The sequence below is a fragment of the Diplotaxodon limnothrissa genome, linkage group LG5 (assembly GCF_057381915.1).
Source record: "Diplotaxodon limnothrissa isolate DT_005_m linkage group LG5, D_limnothrissa_male_GT1.1, whole genome shotgun sequence".
Lineage (NCBI taxonomy): Eukaryota > Metazoa > Chordata > Actinopteri > Cichliformes > Cichlidae > Diplotaxodon > Diplotaxodon limnothrissa.
In genome coordinates this window covers 39,723,102-39,745,561 of record NC_140600.1, presented here as the reverse complement: position 1 = coordinate 39,745,561, position 22,460 = coordinate 39,723,102, and the positions used below count along the sequence as shown (strand labels likewise).

The following is a 22,460-nucleotide window of genomic DNA, read 5'->3' as shown; positions in this document are numbered from 1 at the left end:
GTCTCGCAGGCATTGCATAACATCGTCCTTCAGTGAGAACATCCACTGCTGGGACCAGAATATGGTCGCTGCCTACAGCCGCCACATCACAGCAGAAACGATACTGCCTCTAATAAGATCCACCACCACAGGGACACACCAGAGCTGCAGACGGATGAGTTACAGTTTCAGAGTGGAGGACGGCGTTTTTCTGTGCCGTGCATGGACGTGTTCGTTCCCTCGGAGACAGTTTTTGAGGAGTTTCCTGTTAATCGCTGTTTGGTGTTAGTAAGTGCAGCGCCACTTCACCCGAGAAACCTCGAGTGTTTCTGACACTGAACCAGTAGCTGCTCATGCAATATGTGTGTAATATGGTTGAGAAGTGTTTGTTTTGTGGTCCTGTGGTACCACAGTAGATGTTTAAGATGGTTCACAGCTGGAGCTCTGAAGCTTGCAGGGCGATGATCCAGCGGCTATGTTGAAGCTCACGATTCTTCTTAATTAAAAAAGCTAAAAGGTTGGGCACATGACTCTGACATCGTAACGTCCAGCAGGTCAAAATCAAATAGCTTTAGGGGTTAGTGCTGATTTCTATTTAGCTACATGCTAAACAAACAGCGTTTTGGAAATTACAAGATGCTATATTTAAAGTGCGTCAAATATGTGGAAATTCCATATGAACAGGTATGAAGTTAACTGCACAGAAGTCGAGGTGGTGGAGCCTCTGTGTCCTGCCTCAATGACAAACACAACAATAACTAGTATTACTGGAGCGTGTTTGTTTGTGATAACACATTAGAACCATTTATATGTATGTACATCTAAACTATGGCTCATGTATTGTGTGATAAACTTTAGTTTCATAATCATCGCCTCTTCGTCTCTGATGTCAGCATCATCAACCCGGGGATGCGACCATTGGCTGGAGATCCTGAATTTGAGTCGCAACTTTTTTTCTCTTGTCATTCATTCTTTCAAGAAGCCTTTATTTATGTTTGCTTTATTCTAATATATAAAAAGATAACAGATAAAGAGATGCAAGAATTGTTGGAGGGCAACAAATGTTGAACACGTGTTTTCTCGAAAGCAGCAGAGTGTCTTGAATGTCACAGTTTTCCTTTTGGAACAAGTTTTAAGGAGACTTGACCAAAGTCCAGCCAATGAATAGTTTGCAGTCAGTCTACAGCTTTGCCTCAAACGCTGTTATTTTGCCACTGGTTTTGAATGCAATCAGATTAGCTTGGTTTAAAGTAAAGAAAGCGAGGAACAGCTCCCAAAACTCTACACAAACCTACAAATGCACTGCCAGTCCTTCCACAAACTAAATTGGACTAATCTGAAAAAACCGTTCAATGCGCCCATACCCAAAGATACCTTGTGTGTCTCTACCAAGCCACGTTTATCAGGCACAGCAACATATCCTCAAGTCTTTTGGGTCCCTGTAGTGTCGGAGGCCGTTGGGTAGTTGCTTAATTTGCTGTACTTTCAGTGTCTTCTGTTTATTTTTGCTTCAGTAAAAAAAAGTTCACCTGACTGATTCCTCTGCTCTGGTCTTTCATTGATATCACTCTCCCATCCTCCTGCCCCTGCATCTTCCCATCCTCAGACTACACCTACTTCTACAAGGGGAAGGAGTACTGGAAATTCGATAACCAGAAGCTGACTGTGGAGCCTGGATATCCAAAGTCCATCCTGCGTGACTGGATGGGCTGCGACCAGTCCGACATGGAGCGCTCCGGCAACAACGGTAACCCTGGGGAACGCCAGCTGCCCCCGGATGATGTCGGCATCATTGTGACCATCAACGACGTCCCCCCGACAGTCAATGCCATCGCCGTGGTGATCCCTTGCATTCTGTCGCTGTGCATCCTGGTGCTCGTGTACACGATCTTTCAGTTTAAAAACAAAGGAGTGCAGCAAAACACCATGACACAGCACTACTATAAATACCCTGTTCAGGAGTGGGTATGACAGCCAACTTGATTCAGAATAGGTCAAAGGTCGTGGATTGAAGGACGGTCGAGCTGTAGTCATGCGTTAGCTAGCTAATGTAGGCTAATGGCCAAAAATGCTAGCAAAGGACAAAACGCTAACGATTGCTTAAAGATGTAGGCTCACTCAAAATGTCTTTTTGGGAGTGGATTCAGATTTCTGGCTCAGAGTGGGAGAGATTTGTTTCTTATAGCACATCCAGAACGATCTAAAAGACTTCAAAATGCATCTTTCTGGTTGTGCTTTCACTTAAAATGGGATCGTATGAACTTTGAAACCTTCTTCTGCGACGTACAACACACCGCTCTCCTGCTCAGTGGAAAATTTAAAAAGAGTGGAGAAAGAAAGATGCTCCTCTAAGCCAGATATCACCTCCAAGCTTGTTTTAACAACTTGTATATGTGAACTGCTACAAGTCAGATGAAATTTAAAGAAAAAAAGAGAAACAGTTTCAAATATCAAACTTGAAAATAGAATATAGGTAGAAAGGCCATAACAAAAAAACCAAGGATCTCTCCGTGGATCACTGATGTTTGTTTGATTTGCGTTCAGCTGTTCTGAGATGTTAAACTGTCAAAGAGGATCTTTTTCTCTCTTTTTTCATCATTCACAAAAAACATCACTATTGTCTTGGTCCATCTAAAATCAAAAAGCAAATGCACTGCTTTACACTGCCTGTTTACACTGGTTGGTTTCTGCAGGCGTAGAATAGCAAGTCATCGGCGTATAGACGTGGAAAAGCTCTACAGCTTAGCAAAATGCTAACACTAAACTTCTTAAACATCCTCTCAGATTTAAGGAGCTCTATAAATCCATGAAACGCCTCATGAGACATTTTTTAATGATTGTAGAAAATATCATTCATGAAGCACCATGAACCAGGAAAAAGGATTCATGCCCTCGCTGTGCTTTTTACTTGAATCTTGTTTCCTTTCATGGCATGTAGCAGTGGTGCTAACCACAACAGAAAGTTCAGAGTTCCTTTAAAACCATTTCTTTGACTTAACTTTTTTACCAGCAGGAGATTTTCTTTCTGTCCCTTTTTATATGTTATAAAATATATCGGACTGTTGTTACTGGACACGCAGAGAAAAGCTACTCGTGTTTATGCAGCTACAAACATATCACTGGGTAAATTGTAAGGGTTTATTTTTGAGGAATGAACTTTAAAGTAACCTCATGTCTGATTGGCTCTTCCTCCTCTGAACATACATGTGATTAATAATGATTTCAGAGCTTCTCTTAAATGTTACATAATAGTCAGTATTTATTCTCACCTTTGACTTTGTGTTTTACTACAGCACGCACATCAAACTTATTTTAGTTGTGACCCAATCAGAGTGAAAATAAGACGGCAGCCTCTTTGTAACTAGAAAAAATTTGTGAATGTTTACCGGTGTGGTGACCGATTACTTACGACTGCACGGGTCACCTGGTGAGGGATACTTAGGCTACGTTCACACTGCAGGTCTTAATGCTCAATTCAGATTTTTTGATCAAATCCGATTTTTTTGTCTGCTCGTTCACACTACAAATAAAATGATGTCACACACAACGCGCTCTGTTCAGACCCAGAGCAAACAATATTGTTTGACTGATGGCCCTTAATATAAAGACTTCGGACTTTACGTTTCCCAATTTTTGCTTTAAGTTATTTTGTTATTTACATAATAATGTAAATAACCTAATAATGATCCTTATTGCTGTTTTAGAGGAGCGGTGCTTCAAAGGATAGCTGCAGATTTCTGTCAGAATCTGCAGATTATACAGTACAAATAAAATGTTCATGTTTCTCCAACGTTGTCTTGTCACTAACATCTACGCTGGATGTCCAGGAAGCGTTCGCGGTGTCTTCTCCGGCGCTGATAGTTGGCGTCTGTCTTGTGTCGGTGACGTAAAAGACGGATTTAATGCGACGTGACCATCAAACAGCAGTCGCTTTCTGAAACATCGGATAGGTATCGGATTCAGGACCACATACGAAAGTGACCCAGATCGGATTTGAAAATATCGGATTTGTGCCGTTCACACTGTCACACCAGGATCGGATATGGGTCGCAGAGGGTCAAAAAAGTCGGATTTGATGCGCTTTCGCCTGCAGTGTGAACGTAGCCTTAGTATCCTCGTCAGTTCAACATAAGGAGAGACTGAGCATGAGCATTTCTGCAGGATGCGGTTAAACCAGATGCAACCTTCAGTCTATTAACACGATGGAAAAATGATTTGGTGGAAACTTTACCAAATTCGCAGAGATGTTTCTTCCAAAGCATATTTTCAGTTTTCTATAAATGTCATTAATGAAAGACTAATTACAGTGAAGAAAGGGAGGAAACACAAAGTTAAAGGAGAGGTTTGACTGCAGGGAGCTGGAGAGCGTGGGTCTGCATTAGTATGCCGGCTGCGGCGCCGCGACATTGACCAAGCTTAATGAAGTACTTCTGTTCACAAAGCTCTAATAGGGGCTACATGCCCTTCGCATCCCTCGCTTTAATCCGACTGTCTTTTCTCGCTGTCCTGCTGTAATTCTCCTCATCCGTCCGGCCTCTCGTCTCTTTGTCCTTCTAATCGTTTCCCCCTCGACCTCCTGAATCCATCAGGGCTCCTCTCCTGTCTTTTTTTTTTAGGATTTAAATCCATCTGTACGAAGGCCTCTGTCACGTCCAGTGAGCACCACTAACTTGATAAATTTGATTTGACAAGCGATTTCACCGTGGAGGCTACAGTGTGGTGTGAAAAAGTGCCAATATTCCTCTTCGTCTTTAGCTCTGACTTGGCAGGTTTTATGGTTTTAAACATCTTTACGTGTTAGCTTTGTGCAAATATGCTCAGTCAACTCACAATATGAAGTTATATGGATGCATTTAAAGTGGGAAGTTATACGATATGTGTTTGGGTACATTAAGGTTTGTTAGGACAGACTGAAATCTACATCCAATCTGTTTCCATTTTAATCCTTTGAAATGAAAAATTTTAGGGCGTAAGTTTGGACGTTTCTAACAGCTGCCGAGCGGGACGCCAACATAAAGATGTCTGTGCTGTTTGATGAAAAGTTTTATCCATCTGGCCTCGCAAAGGCAGCGATGTACCCTCAAAGAAGCAGATTTGAGTGCTGTTATGTAACACTCCAGCAGCGCTGCGGTGCTAACTATAAAGGCTGCTTTATTTAAACACACAAGCTGCTCATTTAAATGCCATTAACCCTCCTAACATGACTCATAATGGGTCGCGCGGAGGCCATTCTGCTCCCCAAAGGGGCTTTGGAGTCCCCCGTCCGTGACCTCGCACCTCCAGCTAAAAAACACCGCTGGGACATCCCGACTGAGTCACTGTTTATCCAGACGCAGCTGAACATTTATACAGGCCTGCTTTAAGCCCAGGCAAACACAATGTCCCTGTTTTATCTTGTTCCTAAAACACTTAATGATGTGATTCCTGCACAAGTAGGTGCAACAAACCTACTCGAGACCCCAAACATTTAAAAAGCTTTCCCTCTCTCTACCCTGCCTTCGTCGGCTCATCCACAAAGCTCTCTGTCCTGCAGTAATTGAATGTGTTCGCGGCGTATATCCTTGCAATTACTCGCTGCTGTCGAGAGCAATTCAGCACACGCAGCATTCAGCACAAATCGATGGCGTTCAATACCCCGCAGCACTATTTCGACTAGGTTGGAAAAGTGCATATCTGTTCCTTGAAGGTGTCCAATAAATGCAGAACAAGACATTCTGCTGCTTTTTTACCTTTAAGCCTGTTTACAGCATGCAGAAAAAGTCTGCTGGGAGGGTCGTGTAGCTAACGGAAACACGAACGTCTATCCAAAGAAAATTGCCTCCAGGACCAAACGCGTCTTTTCTCTTTGTGCTTTCTCAGCTCGATGGTTTGAACAGAGCTCCTCGGCGGGTGAAATTTAAAAAGAGGAAAATTGAAAAGCTGCGCTCTGAAAAGTAATGAGAACGACGGGGTCACGTGTGCTGTCATCAGTAGGTTGGGTGTTATCGGAGATTTCCATGTACAAATGCTGCAAAAGCAAACACGGCGGCTCCACTAAGAGTTAGAAACGATCACCGTTCTCACAGGCGTACAAGAAACTTTAAGGTTCAGAACGTGAACCAACTTCAGCGGCTGTGCACCGACAGTTTGACTGCTTTTCTGTTGGGATATCACGAAGTACCGCAGTCGTGCAGAGGACAAACAGCTGGCTGTACAATGAACAGAAGGTTAACTTCGATACTTATTGATATTTGGTCAGATGACTTTATTTGTCAGTTCTTGATGACCAAAAAGGTGACTTACTGTTTTTCGTGGTGCACTTCTGTGTAAAAAGAAAGCAAAGTTTCTGATGGCTGCCCGGGTTTGACTCGTGCAGACGTTTATGCTCCTCGCTGTGACCTCAGTAAACACTTTGTTGTTGACTCTGTGGTCACTCGTCTCACGTCTGAGTGATTAAAACACGTTATGGTCATTATATGGGTCACGTTGTTAGTCAATAACATGCAGTCAGATCCTCCTCTTGTTGGTCAAAACGTCTTGATAGCAACGAGGAAAATGCTCAGCTTGAGGCTTTTTCAGCAGGTCAGTGTTTAATACTGTTGTCACACTGAAATCTTAATTTTAAAAACGGAGCTTAAAGACATGCTGCACATGAACAGAGCTGATGAACTGTAAACTGCTTCGACGGGTATATTAGCTGGTTGCCTTCCTGACTTTTCTGGAGGAAACGTGGGGCAGATGTCGTGTGATCCTCGAGCTTGTTAAGCTGGTAGTTGGCTGTTTGTTGTGGTTTGTAAATAGCGTAGCTCCAGGCTCGGCGCTGTCATAGCTGCTCTGAGAGACGAGGAGGAGATAGAGAGTTGTAGTTTTCTTGCAGTGTCTTCACCTTGAGGGAGTAAACATTTCATGCCGCTAACACTAACGAGGGGTTCCCACCCCGCTTCAGCGCACACGCGTGTAATAATAACGGTCTCCTACGTCATTCTTCTCGCTCTCGGTGCTGATCCGCAGTCTCAGAGTGCTGTTATTTAGCTCGCACACAGCATTATTACTAATGTCAGTGTTGTTGTCATGTACTTACTGTATGTATGACGGTAGCAGGCAGATTAAAAATCTCTTTACATCTTCTTACATGTCGCAGGCCGCCGAGTCGCTGCACCGATGCAGTTGGGGATTAAGTGCCTTGCTCCAGGGCACTTCAGCAGTATTTGTTCATGTTGAGAGAAACACTTTTCATGCAGTTCTTGGTGCTGGTTTTTCAGCACTTTTCGGGTTAAAGCTGCCAGCTTTACGGTGGGTCGCTTGACTCGTATTTCTTTTTCAGGCTCCTGTGAAGGTTGACATGAGTGACTGAGGGCTGGTTTCACAAAGACAGACTTGTAGTCTGCTTACCTTTAACGTCAGGCTCAATTAGACCTCTGAATGCTGCCTCTCAGTCGGACTAATCAGATGTGAAAGGCTGAAAACTTTTAAATAAATAATAAATATTCTAATGTAATATTATGAGGTCAGTGAACGTGTCCATTTGAAATAAAGTCATACTGACACTAGCTAGTTTAATTTGCTAAAATTTGTAATTTAAAAATTCCTAAAATTAGATTTGTATTTAACTATTAGAGTTAATGTTCTGATCCTAAGAACAATGTTTTAGTTTTAAAGTCTAAGTGAAATATTTGGTTTAGTTAAATCTGCTTATTGTAATTATCTGGTGTCATTCCAGTTTAATTTTACACTCATGTTTATGGCTGTACTGTATTTACAGCTTTGTCTCAAAAGGTAAACTATGCATTAATGCAACGATACTTTTTATCTAAAAGTTACCTATGACTGTGATTTTACTTTTTCAACCACAATAAGATGAAATTTGCATCAGGCTTATATATACTTCTACAGTATAATCTCAGATTTAGCTTTCAGATTACTACAGAGTGATAGTCTCAGTAACTCAGATATTGTACTTTTTTAAATTTTCTGACAGGTATAAGGAGGTTAATTTGGATTTAATTAAAACTGGATCAACAGCTAACCTTAACTAGCTGAACAGTGAAATTTAAACGTTTGTAGATCTCATAGATTATTTTTTATTTTTATTTAAAAATACAGATTTTACGCTTTAACCATAAAAAAAGAAAATCGAACTAAAATCTCTTTGTAAAACCAGACCTTGTGTTCATTCATCCTCATCAGGTTGGAATAGTTGTACAAAACAAATTTTTATGGAGGTTTTTTCTCAGTTAAGCAGCAAGTTCAGCTTTTCGAGTGGCCTGCAGTACTTCAAGAGAGGATTCAGTTTTCACACAGGAGGGGTGGTGAGCTGGTAAATTTTCCATCGTATTTTACATGATTTAAAAATAAAGATATTTTTAAATCATGCACTCTTTACTAAAGTTTCACCACCACCTCTACTTTAATCCTCTGGGAGAAAAGTCTTTGTATATATTTACTGAGATTTACAGAAGAATAGCTGTTTACAGTGTTCTCAGCAGATGTCTGTTTGTGCAACGTGAAGAAGGATACAGGAAGAAAACATGCTGTTGTGATCAGATTATTCATATTAGTTATGGGACATGCATAGAGACAAGATATATGTACATGAGATTTTTAAAGTATGTGAAGGACACTGTCTGTCCACAGCTCTTTCAGTTTGAAACGTATTTATTCAGCTCAGTTCTGTGTTTGTCACAGAGGGCGAAAGGTCCTCTTTTATGGATATGCAGACCTGGGATAAACTGTCTTTGAATTGTGTCTCATTTCTGCTGCCGTTGTTGGATTTGTCAACTTTGGCACCTGGTTTCTCTTCTTTCCACATTCCTACTCTCATGACTGTCTGTGTGTCAGCTTCAGTTTAACAAAAGGAGAAACTTGGTCGCCAGGAATGAAAAAAGATCAAAGAAGTGAACAGAAGTCTGTGTCATGTTGTCCCAGGTCTGCGGACGATGTTCTGGTGGCTTCGGACAACAGTGAGTTGCCTTTAAAGGTAGACTTAGTTATCTGACACCGCCACTCCTGATCTGGGTGACACTCAGAGATGGTCGTTCAGAAGAAACGGCAGCCACGAGACGCTGCAAAGCAACATCTTTGATTTTTTAAAACGTTTCTGAGAAATGCAGCTATCGTGGATGTAGTAACACTTTATTTTACAGGTCCAACGGTTTCCTAACATTCCCTGAAATTAAATATAATCTGAAGATTTCAGTGCTGTACATATCAAAACACTGATACACTGTCTAACAACAAATCTATAATAATCTTCATATACAATACATAATAAGTATATCATTGCCTACTTATACCTCAAATAAAATCCAGGTCCGTATGCAGTATGTGTTGAGCATCAGTGTAAAAGTGGTCAAAGATTTAGACCAGGAAAAGCAACTGGTTAGAAAATCTGCCCACTTAATGGCTTAAAAGTAAATAATGAAACCTTAAAATTAATTTTAAAATAAACAGGGAAGTAATAAACTGATGCTGATGTAACAACATATTGAGACCTCCCTGTAGGCCGGTACACCACAGCCAGTGTTCGATGGTGGCGTCTGTGTCGAGTGTCAGCACACTGGCTGAAGTCATGCGCAGGTTTTTATTGCATGTTTGTTGAGTTTAGATCCTAAAAAATCTAAAAGCAACTGCAAAGAGTTTGGGTTCCTTTTGTGGAACAGATGATCTTACATTAAACACTGCCTCGATCCAGCTGTAGTTGTGATTTGGTGCTATATAGATGAAACTGAAAATTATTATGAGCTCTCCAAAAGTGGATCCCAGTGGGAGTGGGTGTAAAGAAAATCGAACCAGGCCAAGAATAGATCCTTGAGGGACACCACAGGTGACGGAGAACTCACCAAGGCTCACGGCTTCTTCAAATCAACGTCACAATATATTACAAAAATAATATTAATATATAACTTGAGCTAGAAGATGCTAAAGTCAGCAGGGGCCTTGCATATACTGATTGCACGAGGCTTTCACCTGCTCATTGACCTGTTTAAGTAACAAATCCACAGAGGAGGCAAAAACATAAGAAACACAGTAAATCGGTGTGTTTTTGCACCGAGCACACAAAGCTGTGCGAATATGCGACAGTTCAGGGACTCCAGACACACGGGGAGCAAAAGGCTCCTGAATTCACCAAACGCTCAGCAGATTTCAAACCCAAGTGCTGCAGCACCTCACACAAATCCCATTATAGGCCCAATTATTATAATGACCTCTACATGTTATCCATGCAGCAGTGCTTTAACTTAAATTCTACATTTGAGAAATTGAATAACAGGGAAGGCGGTTGGAAATTACGCAAACAATGCTATGCACAATATTTTCAATACATTATAAAAATATGGTTCCAAAGAATATCCATTTATTATCCGTACAGTGTGCAGCAGCTAAGGTGAGAGAACTGGCAAAGATGGCGATAGATAAAAGATTTTTTTAAAAGATTTTTGGGGCAAAAATCATGAAACTTTTTGATTATTTTAGTTGACTTTGTCCCAACGACCATTAAAGTGATGTCAGATGTGTTTCAGCATGACTGGCTCCCAGAATAGCTTTGGTTTGGTCCACATGCCGAATCCTACAGAGTCCACGGCAGCAAAACAAATATGAGGAGCTGTAATAATATAGAAATGTACTCGGGTTTAAATCGATCTTTGTGTTTCCGATCAATAACACGTTAGCTGCTCTTTCTCCTGGAAATCAATCACAAGCTTAACAGCTAATGAGCTCCACTGTAATCCTCTCTGTGCTCCATCCTGACCAGCAGGAGAAGCCGAGGCTCCGATGAAGCTCTGAGTGAAGATGATGGATGGACGCAGTAACCACAGACAGCCTCCAGTTCCTGATTACAGGTTTACATCTACAAAGTCCTGTTTCATGACACGAGCAGAGGTTTAAAAACGTCATGGTTTATAACCTCAACCTGAAACTTTTTGATTATAAAATCTCATTTGTCAAGTTAATAAATAATAATGAGTTTAGATATCTGAAAAAGGATCGTCTTTATCCAAATATATATATTTATCTCACAATCTTTAATTACTTTGAGCAAACAGGTTTACATTGTAGCTTATTTTACATTGTTTATAATGTCAAAAATCAGCAGTTCTGTAAGACACTAAATGCTGCTTAGAAAGCAGCTGCAGTGAAAATACCTCAGAAAGGACCTCAAATATTTTTTATTTCTTTTATTCAATCAGATAATCCCATCGAGGCTCAGCGCACATTTACAAGAGCAGTTTCAGACAGTATAACAAAAAAGTTTGTATAATTAAATTCATATAAAAGGAAAATAATTAGCTGAAAATTACTCTTATTGATGGTGTCAAATGCGAAAATTAATTATAGATAAATATAAATCATATTTTTTAGTGCTGCTAACTTACAGGAAGTAGGAAATATTTATTTTGCTGGATTTCATATACATACGTTTATTCAAGTCAAATGTTTTTCATTCAGTGCGGCGCCTACAGCGTCGGATACGCCGCAGCTGACTAAGTCAAACCACTGAAATAGTTCAAAACAACCAGATAAATAAAAATAGGATGAAGTCACAATAACACGACGATGAAATGATGTTTGTTAGTTATGCTCACCTGATCTGTTCAAAAGAAAATGTTACAGAAACTATGAAATCTTTATTTTATGTGAAATATCTATTTAAATCGTTTCCATTGCAGATTCTTTTATATTTCTACTTTGAATGTTTCAGTGTTTGATTGACTCAGAATGAGCTGAACACACTTTATGTTGTGATTGAGACACAAATCTGAGTCGTATGAAGCTGTGGAGCCTGTAAAATACAAAACAACACGTTTTACTGCATCCAGAACCGTTTTTATCACGACGAATGCAAAAACCTGCTTTCTTAAATTCCACCGACACAAACGCGTCGCTGAGGTCTGGGAGTGGCGTCACGTGGCTGAGTCTTCCTTTAACTTGCCTGTTGTTGCCTTTAGTTTCTAACCTTGTCTAAAAAATGTAGGAGAATAAAAACATATCAAAGGTAGTCTGGCAGACTTTTTGAAGATATACTGATGTTCTCTGGATAGTTTCACTACTACTATTACTTCTAGGGAGATTTTATCAGAAATAGCTTTAAGAGAGATTCGCTTCAGTTTGTTTTTCTTATAGAGAAAAAGACGTTTTCTGTAAATACAGTTTGGTTTTTCTTTGGATTTTTGGGTTTTTATGACTAAATGGGTTGATTATAAAATTAAAATGAAAAAAATCGGACCTTGGCTTCACTTCTTTACAAGCGAACTAAAGCACAGTTTGGTTTCTCTCGTGTTCCAGTCGGACATCCTGTAAATAGAACCTTTTCTATCTTTATTTCTCTCTTATTTAAGATGAACCTCATCATCCTTTGCACACGACGTTGTACCATTTTTATGACGATGCTTATGTCTGATAGGCATGTTTACGTTAATGACTCGAGAAAATTATAATTGCGGTTTTCTTATTTAAACACTTGACTGGAACAGAGATGTTTGTTGTTGTTTTTTCTATGTTTGCTTTGGTTTTATTGTCCACGCTGGTCATATACCAATAACACCTGTTCTGTTAACAATGAACTGTCAATAAAAGTGAAAACTTCATCGTCTAAGACGCGTCTTTTACTTTTTTGCAGATCAATAACTCGTCATGAGTCATGGATTACATCTCTGATGGGCCCAGAGTTACATTTGAAACCCATGAACCCTGCTTCTGCTTGAGGTCACTTCCTGTTAAAAGGGAGTTCTTCCTCCCAGCTGTCACCATTGGGGGATTGTGTGATTGTTGGGCTTGTCTCTCTGTTGTGAGCTTTTTGCTCTATAAAGCACATTATGAAGATAATGTTTGTCTGAGTTGAACTGAAATGAGCTGATTGGTGGACGCCCGAGTTTCCCGTGAACATGGTAACATTTCTGACTAACTGTGTCGCTGCCCCGCAGGCTGTTTGAGGGCATCATTTCAATTTTTTCCTGCTGTGCTCCTTCTGTATATCAGGAACGTCGTTAATCTAACTTTTGATCTTTCTGTGTTCGCTTTAATGCCGTTTCCCTGCTTCATCACGACTGTGTCAGACAGCTGCTGCATAACAGACATATTTTTATTGATCTAAAAAGGAAAACAAGCCTTTTCCCTGTGTTTTCTGTACATGCATTAATCTGCACATTTCATTTTTTTTTAATAGTCCTGATCGGGGATGAATTTTTCGCAGGTTCGTTAACTGCTCCGGAGCATCTGCAACACGAGCAGGAAAAATCTAACAGATGTGCATCATAAATCTGCCTTGTGGTATTTTGCAGAAATGCCCCTTTAGGGACACGTATGCTGCTCTTCTGATGAAATGCAATATGTTCAGCCACCTGCCCAGTAATGTGACGGAGCAGACGAGCTCAGACACTGATGCCTTCCAACTCCGTTTTAATTTCATGGAGATTTAATGTGTCATTTGGAGAAAATTTGACTTCTTTTATTACGTCCAAATGGATCATTGGGTCAGTTCATATGCTTTTGACTTCATACGCTTTATGGCTGAAACTGTAATTGCTCGAAATGGGTCAGTGCATCACCATTTAGCAAGTTAAGGGTTCCCCTCGGAGGTTTTTGAGGAGTCGACCTGCTAACGTCTCACAAGGACACGCGTCCACACTCTGCTATGGAAAGACTTACGCTCTGTCCTCCTGCCTCACTGAACAGCTGCTATTTTTCTCATCTTGAAGGTCAAATGAAAAGATGTTTCTTTAATTGTAAAATTAACTGAACCCACCAGGAGAACGTGAAGAAGCAACATCCATGATGTTCTGTCTAAAACAGATCCCCAAAGTTAAAACAGCACCAGGATTCTCTGGTGTAATGCCATTTTGGACCACAAGAGGAAGTAGTGAGTAAGTCTGCCCAACATGAGCGTTATCAAAGTTATTGTTAGCTTATATTTGTGCAAAATTCACATTTCTGTTATTTGTACCAGAACCGTGACACGTGAAAAGGGCGTCTTCCTGTCGTAATGTCTGTGATGTAGACACACAGAAGCACGCGTTGCTACGTTATTGATCTGATTTCTCATAGTTCAGCAGAGGAAACCAAAAAAGTGCATTCTGGGTAAACTTTAAAAGTTCTACCACCATGTGAGACACTGTAGGCGGCTGCTCAGGACGAGTTAAAGCGCATGAAAGGACATTTTAATACCAGGCTTATCTTCTAGTCCTGATTCCTGCTTTCTGACACAGACTGGACCCATCAGCTGGGTGGGTTATAAAGCCTGTAAACCCCGTACAGGGTTAGGAAGGAGGAATCGATCCATAGCACAGAGTTTACAGGCACTGAGTCACTGCTGGAGCCTCAAGTGGTCACAGGAGGAACTACAGTTTAAGTTTGTTCATTCGTTTCCTTTTCTTCCTCCCTTCCATCTTCTCTAATGTCTTTCCTTCATCCTTTCTTTCCTCCTTTCCTTCCATACTTCTTTATTTCCATCACTGATTCTTAATTCCTTGCTTCCTTTCCTTTTTCATTTGTTCCTTTCCATTTGTTGTTCCCTTTTCAACTTCTTCATCCTCATACCCTTTCCTTTTCATATTTCCTTCCTTTCTACTTCTGTCATTCTTCCTTCTGCTTCCTTTTCCCCTCTTTTCTTCCTTATTGTTTCCTTCTTTATTTCCTTTACTATTTCAGTCGAGCTGTAATATCTGATATAATAACCAAACTGAGGCTCATGTTGTCTCCGGCTGGGACGTCATCCGTCTTGTTTCCTGTAAAATTCCCCGTCTGTTCACACCAGTCGGGGCTTTTGTGACGTTCTCCGAACGACTTTGTTGAAAAAAAGGAAAAAGGAGCCACTTGTGTTAGAACCCGAGCTCATATTCATTAAACTTAAATCATTCGGCGCCCCGTCCTCTCAAGCACAGATGATTTATAACCACCTGAAGACTTTCTCATAATTATGAGACAGTGTCAGATATGCAGCATTAATCTTATCACAGACTTGAATAATGATGTTCCTGATGAATCCATCACATCTTCAACTGAAACGTCTTTAGGTCTGCTGATTAATGTCGTTCCTGCTGAACTCTGAACACGCTGCAGTGTGTTTGCATTTTTACAGCTCTGAGTGAAACAAATTAGACCCAAAGGTCTCCTTTTCTTTGTTCCCTTCTTTTCTTCCTTCTTTACTTCCTTTCATATTTGCTCCCTTCTTTGATTTTCCCTTTCCTCCTTCACTCCTTAATTCATTTGCCCTTTCTGGTCTCATTCCTTACTTCTCCTTTGCTATCCTTATTTCATCCTTCTTTCCTTCCTTTGTTCCTACCTGCTTCTTTGTTCCCTTTCCTTCTTAGTCTTCTTCTTCCTGTTTCATTCCTTCCTTAGGTACTCTCATTTCCTTTCCTTTCATCCTTCCTTTCCTCTCTTTCTGTCATCCGTTTTCCCTTCCTTCCTGCCTCTTCCCTAACCCCCTTTCTTCTTTCGTTTTCTTTCTTCCTTTTTTTGCCTGCTTCTCCTTTCCTTACTTCCTTCCCTTTCCCAATCTCCTTCTTTCCTTCCTTTCCCTCTTCCATCCTCCTTTCCTTTCTAGTCTAATTCTTTTTGAACATCAACAGCTGAAGTGAGCAACCTTAGTTCAGCTCTCGCGTCTCTCTGACCCACAGAGCATGACGAGCAACACTTCTTTACTTTTGTTCAGTCTTTATTGGCATGACCAGAAATCCAAGCATCTCCCACACAGTCCACGACTCTTGTGACCCATCGTTTGAAATCCTTTTCCATCCCTTCCTCTTATCATTAGTCTTGTTTTCGAGTTGAAGGAAAGTGAAGTCCGGTGCATTTGTTGTTGTAGCAGCACAGACGCAGACAGATCCTCCAGTGTGCGTCTGTTTCATCACGAGCCCAACACACGGGGACCAGTTCAGTACCAGTTAGTGCACGAGATCATGAAACACATGCTGTCCACCCTCCTGTTTCCCATCCTGCACTGGGGCAGCTCTCCTGGCACCTCTGTGGAAGAGAAACACGTTTCAAAAATGTTGAAATTTGCATGAATTTCAGTGCGCGGTGACATTTTACTTCTGTAAAATGAAAATCTGAGTACGACCTCTTCTGAAAGGAAACAATCTTTTTTATAATTACAGGTCAGCAGTTACTAAAAATACACCACATTCTTGGCGTGAACGCAGGAGAACAAACACATCGCTGTGCTTCCATCATGGAGTCGAGCGTTTACCTTCAGGAGTCGCGTCCTCAGTTGTGTCACACTGCTCGTGTTTTTCAGTTTCCTTCTCGGCCTCCTCAGCCTTCCTCTCGTGGCTCTGATCACTTCCCATCTTTAGTCATGAAAAAGAGTCCCGCCTGAGGAAAAACACACAGGTGGAAGCTGAGGTTAAAGGACTTACAGAAGGAAAACACTAAAAAGATCTTTTGGTTTCAGTCAGAGCTGAATGAGAAGACGGAGCAGTGACTACCTGAGAAGTTTTATCATTTAATTGGGGTTAATAAATAGCAAATATGGCAGGTTGAAAGAAACCGCAGAGTGAAGAGGGTGAAAAGTCAAAGGCTTGTTACCCACAAACTCTTCTTCTATCTAAACTGAAGAGGCGGTGCAATGTATGCAGTGGAGGGTGAAATGAGACGGGGAGAGGACAGAGATAGAAAGGCCTTGATAGCGAGGAAGAGAGCTACAGACGGAGAGGAAGAGGACAGCAGACATCACCGCCACTCCTGGTTATCAGCTCGGACATCCCTAATCCCGTCCAGGACACCAATCCAATCAGACAAACACAATCAGCTCGCCGGACGCAGCTCGAGGGATCATCTTACTCTGCTCAACACGATCGCCGTGAGCTGCCCAGGCTTTCCCGGCCATGTGTAATGCATGCTGGGAAATTACACATAACCAGAAGGGCTTTTCAGCATCGTGTTACCCTGACGATAAAGCACACGAGTGTGTCGGTGCTTCACGAGCTGGAACAGTAAGAAAACACCGCCATCATCAGCTAAAAGCATAAACGCTGCTAAGTTCATTAACTGTCTGAACAGAAGCTGTTTGGAGAGTCTGAATAAATCATGCAGTCTCATCCACTCAGATCTGAGAGTTCCTCTGCAGTCCTCCCCTGAAGGCCGAACCAGAGCCAGTTCTGTCTGGTAACAGGAAGCAGCATCTACACCTGCTGCTGACGTCCTGTGGAGCCACAGCAGCGTTGGGATGTTTGTGCCCTGGTTGGTGACGGTTGCTGGAAGCTGCTGGAGGATGGTGCTGTACCAATAACCTCCACCCGCTTGCTTTGGTTGGTGTCACCCAAATAAACTATGGGCAACCGCTGCAACGGCCGGCGGCTGCCAGATGTTTGCAGACCGGTCTGTGTGACCGAGTCCTACCGTTAAGGAGTGCTGATGTTAAATATGATTCAACCTTAGAGAAAAACAACTGAACTAATCGTTCAGCTTCTGATTGGTCGGCCTGCGGCTCCAGACGCTCCAGACTCAGACGCATGAGCACCAGCTCGGGGACAGCTGGGACGTTTCTGGAACAAACGAGAACAAAGTGCTGCTGAATATTTTCACACTTTTCATTCACGGCACAGAGACAAACGGAGTCTCTAACACCGCCGGCGAGCCAGTGGAAGAAACGGCGGCAGTAAAACAAGAAGATATTAACTGCCTCACAAATGTGTAATGACTGTGGCCTTCTGGCCGGACCCCGAGGCAGTAACGTGATAATTTTCACATAAATGTGATTATGAGCCTCTCCTTTGGCCCAGATCTAAATCTAACACCAGAGGAGGCTCATCTGCTGGATGAGCGTTAAAGTGGAGCACAAAGAAAGAAAGAGAACAGCTGGATTGTTTTAACAGTAAAAATGCTGATGGCTTCGTTTCAAACACCTTTCATCTGAACCAAGTAGATAAAAAAGAGCTTTACTGGAGATTTGTGTACTTTGGTTTGTTTTGCATATATTAAGAGTTGCTTGCTGCCATCAGGCGCCTCATAAAAGTTCAAAACGTGACTTCAGAAACCAACAGGTGACATCATGGCGGCGACCTCCATCAAAACAGCCATCGACTCCAGTTGGGCCAAGACATTCAGGCCCATTTCTTAAGTGATGGCAGCTCCAAGAAACAGATGTTTTGGGGACATGTTGTTGGTCAGTGAGGAAGCGGCTTCGAAACACAAAGTGGAAAATGCCCAACCTGAGTCTTCATATTAGGACGCCACAAACCAACAGGTGATGGTGCGGTGGCCACGTTCCATTTTTATAGAACTATACCACAAAAAAAGGATCATGATACTTGTTCCTGGATAAATAAAGATATTCATAAATCTGCTGTTTACTGGCTTTATTCACAGAGCTGACCTGACGATTCAAATAATCTGGCAACCCCCAAAGTTCTTCTCATTAATGGGTTAGAAATGAGTCATGTCAGAAAGCAGTCCCGTTAAAATGGAACAAACGAGCACCGAACAAACTCATCACAGCGACGTGTGTTTCATAGCTGAACTTCAGAGTGTCTCGATCAGCATTCAGAGCGGTCGCCTCGCTTCCCTCCTCGACTCTGTGCAGCACGGATCACAGCCGGAGAGAAAGCCGAGCTAAAAATAGCTCCCTCCTCTCAGATATTGTTTTGTTTTGACTTGTGCGCCTCCTTATCTCTGCCGCTGCCCTCTTCAGCTCACGACAAACCGATTCGGCTTTTCCACAGCCCGAGGGCTCCCATCTGAACACAAAACTACATGTGACCCACAGAAAGCAGCTGCTGGCTGCAACAGCATAACGCTGTGGCAGGTACCTCCGATCTGACAACTCCACAGAGACCAACGGTGAATGCAAAATGATTTTAAATGAGCACAAAGAGGCAAGCTGACTGAAAACAGACACAAAACATGCACAAAAATGATCACAATGAGGCACAAAATGACTAAAAACGGACAGAAACCAACATCAAAGACGACAAAGTGACATCTAGGAGACATAAAATGACAAAATGCAGAAAAACCACAAAGATTTTCTGTAAAACAACTTAAAAAAGAAAAAATGACACAAAACAGGTGCAAAAAGACCACAAAGAGACTGAAAATGACTGTGACGAAATGCAAAAAGACTCAATATTTCTGCAAAACAACAAAAAATGAACAAAGTGACAACAAAGAGACCAAAGTTACACAGAAGGCCGTCTCTCTGAATGCTGCTATACTCGAACAAACCACGCTGACTTCAGTTCTCGCTTTTTTTCTGTCAGTAATGAAAGACTTTTGGCACGAATGGGGTCCACCCACTAGGAAATAATTAAGATAAATAATCTCTCAGCAGCAGATTAATTACAGCCTATCTGCATTACTGATTCGATTAAAGCCAGAGTGAGTTTGCCTCAGTTTTATTCTCTCTCTGCTCTGATGAACAGCTGTCACCGATTCAGGACTGTGTGGCGTTAGCTGACAGACGTTAGACGCTGCTTCATGCGTAATAGATCCACGACTTTAATATTTTTACTGTAAATGTGCTGAATGTTTCCAGCTTCTTTATTCGCTGATATACGATACGCAGGTTAAAATCCCACATCAGCCTTTTCTGTAAAAAACAAGACCAGAAATCTCTGATGTCTACTGGAAATACTGCAGCAAAGGTTTATGATTATAAAAGTGCTTAATGTTGTACATGATCAGATTAAATCACACATGCTGGCTTTGGCTCAGACTCGAACTGTCAGCCTGCCAGTTATCTCAAAGAAAGCAGTCTGTGGGAGGCAGAAACAAATGACTAAGAAAAAACAAAAATGATGACTCAAGAACTGAAAATGAGATGAAAAAGACTTTAAATCAGTATAAAGAGATACAAAAACAACTTAAACTGCATACAAAACAGCCAGAAAGAGCCTCAAAATGACTAAAAATTGGTAGAAATGACGTCAGGGACACAGAACAATTAAAAACTGGTGCAAAATCTGCACAAACAGACACAAACCGAGAACAAAGACACTCAAATGTCTAAAAATAGGCTTGAATGACCACAAATAGACTTAAAATACACGCAAAACAACAAAAACAGACCGATGACTGAAAAGATGCATGAAAACTAAAGGCGCGCGAACTCAAAGACCACGCCCAAGCTGCTGCAGGTTCATGTTTCCCTTCTGCAGGAACACCTGTGCAGATGTGGGCGGAGTCTAAGAGGACAACCCCGGAACCAGAAGTGTGTTTGTTTGTGTCTGTGTAGCTGTGCCTCATCAGACCTCCACGGCCTGCTCCTCATTACAAACACCAAACATGTCCTGACTGTTTAAGCATCGTGTGTCACCCATTATGAGGGGATCACGCGTGTTTCAGGCTTTCTAACTCCGTGTTGGTGACACGTGTGGGTCCACTCCAGCCTGCAAACATGTTTACATCTGATCGCTTCGCCTGCAGAGAGCACAGGAGCTCCGACAGCCGCTCGGGGAGCACAGATTAATTTTAGCCCACCTAATCGACCCCCGCGAGACCGCTCCGTCTGTGTCGGCCGCCGGTTCCGATTAGTTTGCGATGTTTCCAGGCAGAGAATCCCGATCGACGTGTCGGCGGAGTGAAGGCTGTGGAGATCCTGATGGAGGAAGAAGGATCACTCCGCGGAAATCTCCAAGCCAACGCGGAAGTGCCGCAATCTGCAATTCCTCTTACGTCCAGCAGAGGCAGCAGCGTGGCAGCCCCATAGACTTCCACAGTAAAAGACAGAAAACGTATTGTTGTGATCAAAGATACAAACAAAGAGAAAAAAAAAACAGACCAAGCTGAGCACACAAAACACAAACAACAAAGTAAAGAACAAAAGGTTTCTGCAAAATGATCACAAAGAGACCAGAGTGATTGAAAATAGACAAAAATAGAATTTATGACAAGGACACGCCAACAACAACTGACATCAGACACTGAGTGATCACAGCAGTAAAACTCCAGACGAAAAATGACCACAAATAGCAAACCAGAGACGTGCAAAATGATACAAACAATGAGATGAAAACGGTGAAAAAATAGATGCAAAATAAGTGAAAATAGAAACTTAAAATATCCATAAACAGAGAAAAAGCTCTTTAAGCTCCTCTAACGTCTGCCTGGGCGTGTTTATTCAACCCTTCAGAGGTCCAAAGAGAGACTCTTCTCCAGAGATGGGCAGTAACGATGTAAGGGATTACCATTGCACAAAAGGTAATTAGATTACTGTTACTTTCCCGTAAGCACGCTGCGTTACTAAAACCTGATTTTTTTTGCAAGAGTGTCTGATGACAGTGACGTAAGCGAGTGCGACGTTCGTGACAACAGCTGTGTGCAGATCAACAAAGGATAATATATGGAGTGCGGGAGAGAGTATGAGCGTGCAGCGTTTAAAGCGTGGAAGTACTGACCTTACTTTGAGTTTGATTCCATAAAAAGTGACAAAAACATTAGTGTCCGCTGTGCGTGGGAAGAAAACTTCTTTTTACAGCGAAAAAAACCCCTAAACTTCCAACAAGCACCGAGTAGCTACGACGTAATGGGAAACTCACAGAGAAACTCGCGGATTCTTCCACTGACCGCGGCACACCTGCACCAGGGTAAACCTCCGCCTGCCCCACTCCTGCTTTACAGGTGAAAATAGAGCAACAAGACCGCTGAGTCTTTGACTTTATTTATTTTCTGCTGTGTTTTACTTGCATCTATTTGAAAGACTGAGTGTAAACACAAAAAATATTTTATTTTATGTGCTGGAATGTGCAGAAAACAGGTTTAAATGTTAAACTAATTTCTTCCAGTCAGAGAATGTTGCATATAATTAAATTTTTGCTTGATGCATAAAGTTAAAAGTTTAAAACTAATAAAACAAGTTTTAAAAAGAGACTTTTCCATCTGATTACATTTTGTATGATGGATTATGTAGAAAAAGTAGAATTGGGCTGAAAGATCTATCGCTTTATCACCTATTCAGGTTGTAAATCGTGTTTTTAAAAAGTAACTAAGTAATTAATTACTTTTGAAAATAAGTAATCAGTAAAGTAACGGGATTACTTTTTGGGGGAAGTAATCAGTAATTAGTTACTGATTACTTTTTTCAAGTAACTTGACCAACACTGCTCTTGTCCAAAGATGAGGTGGATCGTTGGCTGTGACAGGTCCTCGGATGTTTTTATATTTCTGTGAGGAAACTTTTGGAAACACTTCACATGAAGATGGAAGTCTAAATGCACTCTGTGCCCGCATCAGGCACACTGGGCGCACCTGCGCAGGTATAAACAGACTTTAACGCTGGGGCGGAGTGATACCTCTTACTTCTCTCTGCCGCTCTTTGTTCCCTCCGCCCTGGTAACCCACCCCACACCCATCTCTACCAACCTGCTGCTGTGACGTCACGCAGGTGGTGAGCTAATGGAAGTGTCACCAAAACAAGACGTCACGCGGAGAGGCCGACGTGATAGGCTGAGAGAGCAAACCACGGCGCAGCACGAGGACGGAGGAGGAGGAGGATGGCGGTTGCTATGCAGGTTGTTGAGGAAGAAAAAACAGTTTAAAGATTTTTTTTCATGTTGCCTCCTCCT

The 22,460-nt window shown here is 41.8% G+C and overlaps 1 protein-coding gene and 1 long non-coding RNA gene across 2 annotated transcripts in view; one reads left to right on the top strand and one right to left on the bottom strand.

The window, feature by feature from the left end:
- Positions 1–1,950, top strand: part of mmp24 (matrix metallopeptidase 24) — a 72,618-nt gene extending 70,668 nt beyond the window's left edge. Inside the window, exon 10 of the mRNA XM_085354764.1 lies at positions 1,586–1,950. Coding sequence (XP_085210890.1) covers positions 1,586–1,950 — 365 coding nt within the window. The remainder of the gene's footprint in view (positions 1–1,585) is intronic.
- A 13,660-nt stretch (positions 1,951–15,610) lies between these two features.
- On the bottom strand, positions 15,611–20,488 carry LOC146632892 (uncharacterized). Its single transcript, XR_014906219.1, has 3 exons — positions 20,377–20,488; positions 16,148–16,272; positions 15,611–15,921 (listed from the first exon to the last, which is right to left on the bottom strand). It is a non-coding gene; the product is annotated as an uncharacterized LOC146632892 (long non-coding RNA).
- Between the last annotated feature and the right edge of the window lie 1,972 nt (positions 20,489–22,460).